The 13,305-nt window shown below is 46.3% G+C and overlaps 1 protein-coding gene across 1 annotated transcript in view; it reads left to right on the top strand.

Moving 5' to 3' along the window:
- The window catches only part of LOC109872061 (tensin-3), a 78,851-nt gene that overhangs the window by 40,857 nt on the left and 24,689 nt on the right, over positions 1-13,305 (top strand). The window contains exon 13 of the mRNA XM_020463155.2: positions 5,691-6,938. Within this exon, the coding sequence (XP_020318744.1) occupies positions 5,691-6,938 (1,248 nt within the window). The remainder of the gene's footprint in view (positions 1-5,690; positions 6,939-13,305) is intronic.

Below are 13,305 nucleotides of genomic sequence, written 5' to 3'. Positions count from 1 at the left end.
AGTCAGGATGCTCTAGATGGTGCAGCTGTAGAACCTTTTGAGGATCTGAGTACCCATGCCGAATCTTTTCAGCCTCCTGAAGGGGAAAATGTGTTGTTGTGCCCTCTTCACGACTGTCTTGGTTTGTTTGGACCATGATAGTTCGTTGGTGATGTGGACACCAAGGAACTTGACACTCTCGACCCACTCCTAAACAGCCCGTCGATGTTAATGGGGGCCTGTTCGGCCACCTTTTCCTGTAGTCCACGATCAGCTCCTTTGTCTTGCTCACATTGAGGGAGAGGTTGCTCTCCTGGCACCACACTGCCAGGTCTCTGACCTCCTCCCTAGAGGCTGTCTCATCGTTGTCGGTGATCAGGCCTACCACTGTTGTGTCATCAGCAAACTTAATAATGGTGTTGGAGTCGTGTTTGGCCACGCGGTCGTGGGTGAACAAGGAGTACAGGAGGGGACTAAGCACGCACCCCTGAGGGGCCCCCGTGTTGAGAATCAGCGTGGCATACGTTACCACCTGGGGGCAGCCTGTCAGGAAGTCCAGGATCTAGTTGCAGAGGGAGGTGTCCCAGGGTCTTTAGCTTAGTGATGAGCTTTGTGGGCCCTATGGTGTTGAATGCTGAGCTGTAGTAATGAACAGCATTCTCACATAAGTGTTCCTTTTGTCCAGGTGGGAAAGGGCAGTGTGGAGTGCGATTGAGACTGCATCATTTGTGGATCTTTTGGGGCGGTATGCGAATTGGAGTGGGTTAAGGGTATACAGGATGATGCTGTTGATGTGAGCCATGACCAGCCTTTCAAAGCACTTTATGGCTACCAACGTGAGTGCTAAGGGGCGGTAGTCATTTAGGCAAGTTATCTTCGCTTCCTTGAAACATGTAGGTATTACAAACTTGGTCAGGGAGAGGTTGAAAATGTCAGTGAAGACACTTGCCAGTTGGTCCGCGGATGCTTTGAGTACATGTCCTGGAATATCTAACTATGAATTCTCAGAAGGCAGCCCGACCTCTGCCCCCTTTTTCTCCATATTTTTCTTCACGCAAATGACGTGGATTTTGGCCTGTTCCTGAGAAAGCAGTATGTCCTTCACAGTGCCTGTTTGCAGGTACTTTCAGGATGCTCTTTGCAGTGTTAGTACCATGGGGAATATGGAAGCACTGGAAAAGTAGTTCCCTAGAGATTATTATAATTGTTTTATCATATGAATGGGCGTGCTTCGACCAACCCAGTTACACAGACGTGGGTGTGATCTCTCTCTCTCTTTCTCTCTCACTCACTCACTCACTCACTCACTCTCACACACACACTGTCAGGGCATCCCTTGCTGCTCTGCCAAATCTTTCCTCTCAGCCGGTGAATTCACAACAACTCACCAGAATAGAGAAATATGGTGACATTAAAACATGAATCCACCCAGGCCTGTTATACAATAAGCATTTTATATACAATACCAATATAAGCCATTTGATAATAAAGACAACTAGTTATAGTTGCTTTATTTGAGAAACTACTACACAATCTTAAAGTGAGGTTAGCTTTTATGTTTGAAGTGCTAGATCAAGAGTCTCTGGGCATGTAATGAAAGAGCAAACATTGGATGTGAAAAGATTAATTAAAGGCAAACAACAGCTTAAAAAACTAATTTTTCACTTTCTCCTTTTCATTGAGTCAGTGAGGCATTCCTGTGGAATATTTACAGCCTTGTTTTCTCATGTAAACTCTAGACTAGAGACGAAAGACTGGGAGCTCTACTGAAATTCAGCAGCTACTTACCAGTCTGTTTGATTTGGCAGCTCCCAGTGTCCCTCTGACTGCCTGTCAATCAGCTTAAAGACAGCTTACCACTTCAGTGTTAGGTATGTGGAAGGACAACATCATTTACTTCAATGGCTTTTTAAATTCCCCTTCCCCCCCATTCAAAATGTGGCTTTATCCGCTAGTGTGAATTAAGTATTGTGTTTGATTATGGGTTGTTCTTTATTGAGGGATATAATGCTTTACCGCACACAACATCGCGGAAACTGCTCTACTCTTTCCGGGATCGATTTCCTCCCCATCAATAGAAACAAATCCAGCCAATGTGTGTTTTTTAAATATTTTTTAGAAAAAGTGTACATGCATCAGAGGATGTCCAAGCAATCAATGTATGTCAACATAACCCCATTTGAGTCAATTACAAGAGAAAGTCTAGGCCACAACAGGCTTGTCCTGTACCAAGGGCTCCCCTCTCTCTCTCCCCTCTGTTACTGCATCTAGCTCCCAGTAAGAGAGTGAGTCAAACCAGAGCCATGGAACAGGGCCCTGGTTTGACTGCTGGATTAACGAGGAATGTGTTAGCTGAGGGCCGTCTGGCTGGACCCCAAACGGAAGCCCAAACGGAAGCTATAGGCCAAGCCACGCAGGCCAGGGGTGATGGAAATGAGGATGGTGATGTTGAGGGTTAAATAAGCTTTATGACTCACAGGCCTGGCATACAGTATGAGAGGAGGAGGAGGGATGGTAGATGGTAATAACACGGATGTGAATGGAGCAGGAGTGACAGCAGGGTAATTTCGGAGGTGTAGCGACAACAATTCCTCTGGGGGTAAAGAATAGTCGGGAGTCGGAGCAACAGTTTTGCTGCCACATTCCCATTTGCCTTGTGTTTACAGAGTGTCAAGTGTTTTTTTAACAACATAATAACCTAAGAAAATTTACAATTTAGAACAAAAAGTTGTTTGATAAATTCCAACATAAAATGTAGATTTAGGATAGATGAAATGGTTCAAAGATGAAGACCACCTGATGGGGCCATACTTGGTTAACCATCTATGGACCTCAGTCTTGCCAATGTGTGTCTTCTGATAGAAAAAAAACTGTCAAAACAATTGTTGAACCCCATAATTGAGGTTAGGGCACATCTGTTTCCATGCTGGTGTTGTACGGACGCCAGGCATGTAATTTCATGATACATGAGAGTGAAAGAAAAACAACCTGGCTATCCCAGGGGTTTCATAAACCGGCAGAGAGCGCCCAACTAGAAGGTAGGCTTGTTCTAATTAAAAAGTCTGTCTTTACGGTGTGAAAGAAAGAGGGATGGAAGAGAGGGAAAGGAATGTTGTTTTCATTCTCAGACCCTCTTTGCCTCTCGTTCTCTCTGTGTCCCTCTCTTCCTCCCTCCTGGCAGAGTAGTACCCTGATGCAGCCAGGGCATGAGGTCGGATTACAGCTCACCCCAGGGCCCGGCCCCACCCCCCTGCCCCCACCCCCCTGCCCCCACCCCCTTGCCCCTCCCGACTTGTTTACATTCTTCTGTCCATATTTGGAGAACTCAAGGTCCCCCATTGTGTGGAGTGCAAACACCCTCACCTTCCTTCTCACTGCTAGGAGGGAGAGTAGAGCCAGTGTGTGTGGTTGGAAGACCTCTGTGGGTTTCTGATCCTGGTCACTATCTGTCAGCTAAACTTCCTACTCTTCATTTCCCATCCTCCTCTCCATATCATCTCTCTGTTTCTCCATATTGGTATGCGGGAGATGGTGGTTGTCTGGTGCACTTATTTACCTGCAGTCGGTGAAGGAGAAGGTTAGAGCTGTGGCTGCATTACTTTCTTGAAGGAAAGGTTAGAGCTGTGGCTGCATTGCTTTCTTGAATGAGAAGGTTAGAGCTGTGGCTGAATTACTTTCTTGAAGGAAAGGTTAGAGCTGTGGCTGCATTACTTTCTTGAAGGAAAGGTTAGAGCTGTGGCTGCATTACTTTCTTGAACGAAAGGTTAGAGCTGTGGCTGCATTGCTTTCTTGAATGAGAAGGTTAGAGCTGTGGCTGCATTGCTTTCTTGAATGAGAAGGTTAGAGCTGTGGCTGCATTGCTTTCTTGAATGAGAAGGTTAGAGCTGTGGCTGCATTGCTTTCTTGAATGAGAAGGTTAGAGCTGTGGCTGCATTACTTTCTTGAATGAGAAGGTTAGAGCTGTGGCTGCATTGCTTTCTTGAAGAAGGTTAGAGCTGTGGCTGCATTGCTTTCTTGAATGAGAAGGTTAGAGCTGTGGCTGCATTGCGTTCTTGAATGAGAAGGTTAGAGCTGTGGCTGCATTGCTTTCTTGAATGAGAAGGTTAGAGCTGTGGCTGCATTGCTTTCTTAAAGAAGGTTAGAGCTGTGGCTGCATTGCTTTCTTGAATGAGAAGGTTAGAGCTGTGGCTGCATTGCTTTCTTAAAGAAGGTTAGAGCTGTGGCTGCATTGCTTTCTTGAATGAGAAGGTTAGAGCTGTGGCTGCATTACTTTCTTTGAGGAGAAAGGGGACCGTGAAAGAAGAGTAGGAGGGGGGAGGGGGAGAGAGAAGTGGGAGGGTGACATACCGAGGGAGAGAGTGGAGGGATGACATATGTCTTCAGAAGTGTTACCACCTTGCCAGTTGGATTGTTGTAGAGGGATCTGTTGGACTACTCCTCAGAGTTTGGACCTGGACTGTAGCCTGGTGAGGAGGCCTGAGACATGCTGTAGAGAGCCAGATGTGAGTTCCAGAGAACCGTGTGTGTGTGTGTGTGTGTGTGTGTGTGTTGAGGGGGAAGGTATAATTTATCATGCGTGTCTAGTATTCGGATCCTACTTACAGCCCTGTTTGCTTCAGGAAAGGGAAGTAATTCACACCTCTAGATTGAGACAAAGGCATGTCCTTTGTTGAACTACAGGCGAGTGACACTGATTATGGAATGGTGCTTTTAACCTCGACTTTACCACAGCTTTTGGTTGCACTTGAAATATGTACATTGAACTCCATTCGGTAAGCACTGACCAGGCTCCTTGTCCTGTTAGCTAACTCAAAGTCTTTTGTTTTTCCCAGAGTCATTTATCCGAGTCCTGAGAGAGGGCGCAGGTGGATTTTAATGTGCTGCTTTCCATTTGACCTCTGACTGTAGTTCACTTTTTCTGCTGAGGGTCGAACATACAGTATGTTGCAGGGTCAGAGGGCGGCGGGGAACGGTAGGTAAATCACGCCACGGTGAGGAATGCAGAGGTCAAACATAGTGGCTGACTGGCCACGGACTCAACAGTACCTTGACTGCCGGATATCAGCTCACAGGCAGACAGTCGGATGGGTGCTTGGCTTTCATTACCAGTTGCTTATATAACCTGAACACGAGGAACACCTTTGTCTAACATGCAGCACAAGGTGCGAACGAGAGTTATAGTGCTTGATAAGAGTTAAAGTGCTAGTTTTATGCTTTTATTTCATTAGAATGGTTAGACTCCATGATTAGTTTTGCCGTTTGTGTCGTTTTGGTTTGAGATTGACGGGAATCTATTCAGTGGTGCACAGTTGTCTGGGAGAACACTCTTGTTATGTGCAGTGAGAAGTGCTGATCGTTCCCATGCTTTGCTATTCTTACAACCTGTAGTCTACTCATTGTCCACCAGCTCTGTAAATGTGTCATGAGAGAAGAATGTCTCACTTATTTTCATACCTCTCAGTTGATGTGTGTGTTCATTTGTGTCTTTGTACGTTTGTGTAACCCTGTTTGTTTTTATCAGACACCTGTACTTGTTGTTCAGTGAACTTATTTGTCTATGTGAAAAAATGATTGTCTTTTGTGGTCATGTGAGCATCTTTGTGGTCATCTACCTGTACATATGTGTGTCCATGTGTTTGTGAGTGGTGATGTCTGTGTGTGTCTCCGTACCAGCTGACTGCTTGAAGCCGCTGCATCTCTTGTTGTTCCAGTGCCCCGCTCTCAGGGACTGGCCCAGGACAAAGCCTCCCCATCCAAAAGGAGCCCTAACGGGGAAGGATCCACCACCGTGACCCTGGCCCGTGGAGCCCACCAAGCCACTTCTACCACCAGCAGTCCCGACCACAGCGACCACGCCCTGTCAGCCAGCAGCGACTCAGGCCTGTCTAGCACCTCTCTGTGGACTGACAAACCCCCAGCCCCCATCACCACAACCACCAGCTCCAGGCCCCAGCAAGGCCCCAGCCGTCAGGAGAAGGCCCAGCTGAAGCGCCTGCTGAGCGGGTTCGGCCTGGGGGAGATGTCTGAGTGCGGAGGAGGGGGGCCAGGAGTGATGACCATACAGAAACGGGCCCCAGTCCAGGTGCATGGCAACGGGGACCTGCGGCCCCCCAGGGAGAGGGAGACGGACATCCTGGATGATGAGGTCCTCCTGTCGGGTCATGACCTGCGCAGCGTGGACAGCCTCGGGACCCTGTCGTCCTCCTGCCACAAGAGCAGCCAGAACTCCTTGCTTTCAGATGGCTTCGGTAGCCCTGGGGGAGAGGAGCACCAGCTCCACCACCACCAACCCCAGCACCACCACCCAGCCCCGGCCACAATGGAGGAGTACGAGAGAGCCTACGCAGAGGCCCGGAGGAGCTGCTTTGGCCAGAGGAGTGCCTCGGTCTCCACCCCCGCCACCGCCATGCCGATGCCCAAGCAGCAGGTCTACCGGCAGGGCAGCTACTCCACACACACCTGGGTGCGCCAACAGCAGATGGTAGCAGCCCATCAGTACGCCTACCTGCAGGCCGAGGAGGGTGAGGAGAGGGAGAGGTACCTAGGGGACAACAAACCACAAGGAGGAAGCCCACCCAAACCTCCAACCCATACAGTGTCACAACAAGGACCCGTGCTGAGTATGAACACTGCTGCCTTGAGAACGGTGGTGGCACCACAGACACACAACGAGCAGCCTCCTGCAGTCGTCAACGATAACAACAACAGCCGAGACGAAGAGTTCAACTCTTTGACTGTGGACATTGATAACTCCATCGACCAGCTCAACCAGTTGATCATGGACCTGGACCCCACGTTCGTGCCTGTTCCCACACGCTCCAGCTCGGTCAAGAGGAACGGCGGGGAGCATGTGAATGGCTCAGCCACCACAAACGCCACCTCCACCGGGTGCCCCAACGGAGTCAGTCCCAGAGTCACAGAGAACAGTACAGCCGCACTGCAAAGCACACAGCCGTCAGGTAAGACAGCAAGTTCTGGGTGTGGTGATTGGTGGCGGTGGTGATATGAGTGGTGGTGGTTGTAATAATGGTGATGTTTTACAATAGTACTGGTGGTAGTAATGTTAGTGGTGGTGGTGGAAATGTGATCCAACATCTGCACACAGCAGAGCATCATGAAAAAAATGGTGGTGTTAAGAAATCAATGAGACGATTGAAGAGTTGGTGATGTTTCTTTTCAAATCCTCACTTCTCTTACAACACAGTGTTAACTTTTCCCAAACACACCGTTGCTCTCTCCTACCTTGAGAGCTGTTAGCCAATGTAAATAGCAGGCTTCCTGCCAGCTTTTCAGATGTTTTCTGCGTGTTTCTGAGGAATAGGCCGTTGTCGAGGCTTGTCTGTGTACAACTGTCTCACTCGGAGAGCGAGATCAAGAGAGATGACTGTCATCAGCTCTGTAGATCTAGGCTCACAGCTCTCAGCTCAGGTGCTCACTGAAGCCACTTTTATCAGTAGAGACACCAGCTTGATGTGTCTTGCTTTCAGAAGACAGTATCTTAAAGGGAATATTACAGCTGTTGGAGTCCATGTCAGCAGGTCCCCTTGCATGTTGTCCATCTAAAAGAATAGAAAACCCCCAAAAAGTGGAGGAATATTCTAACTTACTTGTATGTTTTAAATATTACAATAGTTTCCCTCTAATAACCCTTATGTACAGATCAGCTGCCAAATATTGTATTTCCTCTGGATATTGGCCTGACTGATATTATGCCATTGGACACAGACTGAAACAATGTGCCAAAGAATCATAGGAATGTTAAGTACTTATCAATGACTGAAAAGTTGGCTAGGTCTCCCACCAGCGTTGGACCTTCACAGTGTTTTGGTCTGTAATCTGAAATCAGCTAATTTCACTATCTCACTTTCGTTTGTTTCCCGCTATCAGCAATACGTATCTTACAGCTAGCTATTCAAATGTGCATATGCAATCTTACACTCTTACTAAAACCACAAATGTTCTGCCTTTTTCATTTCACCAAACGTAGCTGTATCTTAAGTTGTTAAACTTGTGAACGTTGTTGACTCAAGGACGTCAGTCCATTCATTGACTCTGGAACTGTGGTCCACCATTTTGTTTCTAACTGGAGTGTGCGAGTGTGGTCTGGCCGTCAGTAGAGTGTGAATCACTTTAAGATATTTACCTGGAGCAGCCAGTGGGAACAGAAAGAGGTGAGCACAGTGCCGGGAGGAGGACCAAGGAATTTCCAAGCAAGGAACAAGTGTGCCTTGAGGCATTGCATTTTCCATCTGATTCCAGATACTTGTACCTGTCTGTGCATATTGGCTACATACTCTAGAAAGCCTAGACACACAGCACAGTATAGTACAGGAACACTCTGTGTTTAGTTTATTTACAACAATGCAATCTATGATAAATGGCCATATACAGTGCCTTCAGAAAGTATTCAAAGCCTTTGACCTTTCCATATTTTATTGTGTTACAGACAGAACTTAAAATGGATTAAATGCAGATTTTGTGTCACGGTCCTACACACAATACCCCAACATGTCAAAGGGGAATCATGTTTTAAGACCATTACAAATCAAAAGCTGAAATCTCTTGAGTCATTTCAGAACCCCTTTGTTATGGCAATACACCCAGTCACTACAAAGATACAGGTGTCCTTCCCAACTCAGTTGCTGGAGAGGAAGGAAACCCCTCAAGGATTTCACCCTAAAGCCAATGGTGACTTTAAAACAGTTACAGAGTTTAATTCCTGTGATAGGAGAAAACTGAGGATGGATCAACAACATTGTAGTTACTACACAATACTTACCTACATGAATAAAGCATGTACAGAACAAAAATATTCCAAATGATGCATCCTTTCTGCAATAAGGCACTAAAGTAAAACTGCAAAGAAATACACTTTATGTCCTGAATACAAAGTGGTATGTTGGTGGCAAATCCTACACAACACATTACTAGACTCTCCATATTTTCAAGCATGATGGTGGCTAAATAATGTTATGGATGTCATCTGAGTTTATTTTACTAGGCAAGTCAGTTAAGAACACATTTTTATTTTCAACTGCCTGTTCTGGGGCAGATTGACATATTTGTACCTCGTCAGCTCGGGGGTTTGAACTTGCAACCTTCCGGTTACTAGTCCAACGCTCTAACCACTAGGCTACCCTGCCGCCCCAGGATAAAAATAAATAAAATACACAGAATAGAGATAAGCACAGGCAAAATCCTACAGGAAAACTTGGATCAGTCTGCTTTCCAACAGACACTGGGAGACAAATTCACTTTTCAGCAGGACAATAACCTAAAGCACAAGGCCAAATATACACTGGAGTTGCATACCAAGATGACATTGAATGTTCCTGAGTGGCCTAATTGCAGTGTTGACTTAAATCTGCTTGAAAATCAATGGCAAGACTTGAAAATGGCTGTCTAACAATGATCAACAACCAACGTGACAAATCTTGAGGATTTGTTTTTATAACAACGTGCAAATATTGCAAAATCCAGGTGTGTAAAGTTTTTAGCGACTCACAGTTAGTGCATTCATCTTAAGATATCTCGGTGGGACAACCACATATTACAGTCATAGTAAGTTCATTTTTCCTCAATAAAATAGCATAGTCTAAGCTAGTAAGGGGGAAGGGGTCAAGTGTGAGTTTAAGTTTGAAGAGGTAGGGTTTCAGATTTTTTGGGAAGATAGAAAGGGTCTCTGCTATCCTGGTTCCAGCATTGGGGTGACAGGTCAGAGAAGAACTCTCCCACCACTTAAGGGTGGGAGGGCCAAGAGACCAGAGGTGGCAGAACAGAATGCTCGGTTTGGGGTGTAGGGGTTGAGCATCAAATCAAATGTATTTATAAGACCCTTTTTACATCAGCAGATGTCACAAAGAGCTTATACAGAAACCTAGCCTAAAACCCCAAATAGCAAGCAATGCAGATGTGGCTAGGAAAAACTCCCTAGAAAGGCAGGACCTCAGCAGTAAATGTCAGTTGGCTTTTCATTGCCGAGCATTCAGAGGTCGAGACAGCAGGAGAGAGAGAGAGAGAGAGAGATGGGAGAATTAGAGGAAGCATACTTAAGTTCACACAGGACATCAGATAAGACAGTAGAATTTCACCAGATAGGTCAGACTGACCCTAGCACCCCAACTATTGAAGCTTAGCTACTAGAGGCTGAGACAGGGGTGATAGGGGGACACTGTAATCAGCTCTGTCAGGAGGAATGGGCCAAAATTCACCCAACTTATTGTGGGAAGCTTGTGGAAGGCTGCTCGAAACGTTTGACCCAAAGTAAACAATTTAAAGGCAATGCTATCAAACACTAATTGAGTGTGCGTAAACTTCTGACCCACTGGAAATGTGATGAAGGAAATAAAAGCTGAAATAAATATTTCTCTCTTCTATTATTCTGACATTTCACATTCTTAAAATAAAGTGGTGATCCTAATTGACCTAACACAGGGAATTTCTACTAGGATTAAATGTCAGGAATTGTGAAACGGAGTTTAAATGTAATTGGCTAAGGTGTATGTAAACCTCCGACTTCAGCTGTACATATAAATATTGAAATTTGCTGTCGTAAATGTTACCAGCACCTTTGCGGGATGTGCGGGGAAAGGCCTTATTTAAAACAGTAGATTCATAAGGCTTGAGCCATGTTTCAGGCAGGCCAATCACATCAAGGTTATGACCAGTGCTTAGTTCATTGACTACGACTGCCTTGGAAGTGAGGGAACTAGCATTAACATTAAGTAGTCCTATTTTGAGGTGTGAGATATAATCACAATCTCTTTCAATAACGACAGGAATGGAGGATGTCTTTATTCCAGTGAGATTGCTCAGGCGAACCCTGCAATGTTTAATTTAGCCCGGCCTAGATCGAGGCACAGACATGGTCTCAAATCAAATCAAATTGTATTGGTCACATACACATTGTTAGAAATGGGGAAAGCTGAGCTGACTACACTGACTGTGGTATTGGTAGACTCCACTAAGCTGTCAGGCTGGCTATCCCATTGTGGAGATAGAGGAGTTAGAGCCCTGCCTATCTTGATAGGTAAGATGAGAGTCCATCACTCCTCAGCAGGCCATGCTTGGTCCTGTTTGTGGGGGAGTCCCAGAAAGAGGGACAGTTATCTACAAATCCTATCTTTTACTCGATGCCAACATATCTTCCTAGCTAAATTGCACGCTGAAGTTATGTTGCGCTTGGTGACGTCTGACTGTTTCATCCTAACATCGTTGGTGCCAACGTGGATAACAATATCCCTATACCATTTACACTCACCAGTTTTAGCCTCAGCCAGCACCATCTTCAGATGAGCCTTTATGTGGGTAGCCCTGCCCTCTGGTAGACGATGTATGATCGTTGGATGATTCTAATATTGCGGACAATGGAGTCGCCAACGACTAGGGTTTTCAATTTGTCCGATGTAATGGCGGGAGGCTTCGGCGGCTCAGATCCAGTGACAGGTGGAGGAGAGACCTGAGAAGGCTCAGGCTCTGATTTGTTGCTTTGTGTGGAAAACCCCTTGAAAGTTTATAGCGGCTGAATGAGCGACACCAGTTGAGCATGCTAAAAGCATTTATTTCCAGTAGCCATAAGACAATTGCCTGGGACTACTACCTGTATTTACTGGTGGCACAGACACTGTATCATCCTTTCCTACACTTAAATGGTCCTTGCCTAACGATTGCGTCCTGAAGCCAAGCTTGCAACTCGGCTGTCCTCACCATAAGGTGATAGTTCGCCTTTATATTAAGAGTACAGTGACTGCAATGAGAAGGCATAATGTTTCAGTTGTAAGGAGCGACGCAGGAGATGAGAAGCAGGTACAGGGAGTGAAGGTTTAATAGCTTGCAGACATGAAACGGAACAGGAACAGCGTCTGGACAGGAACACTTAACAACAACTAATGCGGACACAGAGAACACCACCGAGGAACAGACAGATATACGGGGGGGGGGGGGGGGGTAATCAACAAGGTGAAGGAGTCCAGGTGAGTCCAATGAGCACTGCCCATGCGTAATGATGGTGACGGGTGCTTATAAAGAAGGGTAGCCTAGCGCCTTCGAGCACCAGGGAGGGGGAAGTCCGGCCCATCGGACTTCTCCGATGGGCCGGCTGAAGCATGACGTGATATAGGAACCTGCCGAGCCAACCGAGGCAAGGGAACCTCTTGAGCCAGCTTGGGCGTGACAGCCCGACGAGTCAGCTTAGGCACCCCCGGTTTCATCGGAGGCGGCCCCCGGGTCTGTCTCCAACAAAACAAAACCCTAAAAAACTCCATGATGCTTCTTGTAATGGTGTCCACATTCTCTATGGAGCGACGCAGGAGAAGCAGGTACATGGAGTGAAGGTTTAATAGCTGACGGACATGAAACGGAACAGGAACAGCGTCTGGACAGGAACATATAACAACAATTAATGCGCACACAGAGAACACCACCGAGGAACAGACAGATACAGGGGGTAATCAACAACGTGAAGGAGTCCAGGTGAGTCCAATGAGCGCTGCTGGCGTAATGATGGTAACAGGTGCGTGTAAAGAAGGGTAGCCTGGCGCACTCGAGCACCAGGGACGGGGAGCGGGAGCAGGCGGGACAACAGTAGCTTGTTTTCGTCCGGAGGAGGTCCTGCAGATCTATGTCCAGATAAAGCCTCCATGGTGAAAAAGTTTAATCAAAAAAAGTGTTGTGAGGAAAAAACTAAGACTTCATAGAACTTGTTAAAAACAGAGTTTGATGAAATAATTATTAAGCGTAAAAAGCTAAAAGGTTTGGCAGGGAGCCAAGTAGCAACAGTACAGCAGTGCAGAGACAGTCAGCATAGTCTGAAGGTAAAGAGTGTCAGTTCCTCTTGCTTCTCTGTAGGCAAGGACCATGGTCTTGAAGTGGAATGCGAGCTTTGACTGGAAGCTTACAGAGGAGTGGGATAACATGGGAAAATAGGGAAGGTTGAACATTATGCGGGCTGCAGCATTCTGGATAAGTTCCAGTGGTTTGACAATATGGCAGACAGAGAGACAGAGAGACAGACAGAACAGCTGTAGCCATAGATCCCATGTGTAGAGCAGCTGTATAGAAGACATGCACAAACACTGCCACACTCATGAACAGTGAACACTTCACATGAAACATCCTGAACATTACAAGCAAACTCGCTCAGCCTTTGACACTGTTGTGTACATGTCAAGCCCAACTTAGAAGTGAATATCCGGGTTGTGTAGTGTCTCCTTTCCTTCGTGAAAATAGGCGAAGTACTGTCGTACTGTCGTGCTTATGTTTGCTGAGTGACTAACATAATCTTAACCCAAATCATGATATCATTTTAGGAATATCTGATATCTCTAC

Source organism: Oncorhynchus kisutch, linkage group LG27 (genome assembly GCF_002021735.2).
Source record: "Oncorhynchus kisutch isolate 150728-3 linkage group LG27, Okis_V2, whole genome shotgun sequence".
Lineage (NCBI taxonomy): Eukaryota > Metazoa > Chordata > Actinopteri > Salmoniformes > Salmonidae > Oncorhynchus > Oncorhynchus kisutch.
This window is presented reverse-complemented; position numbering and strand designations above follow the sequence as displayed.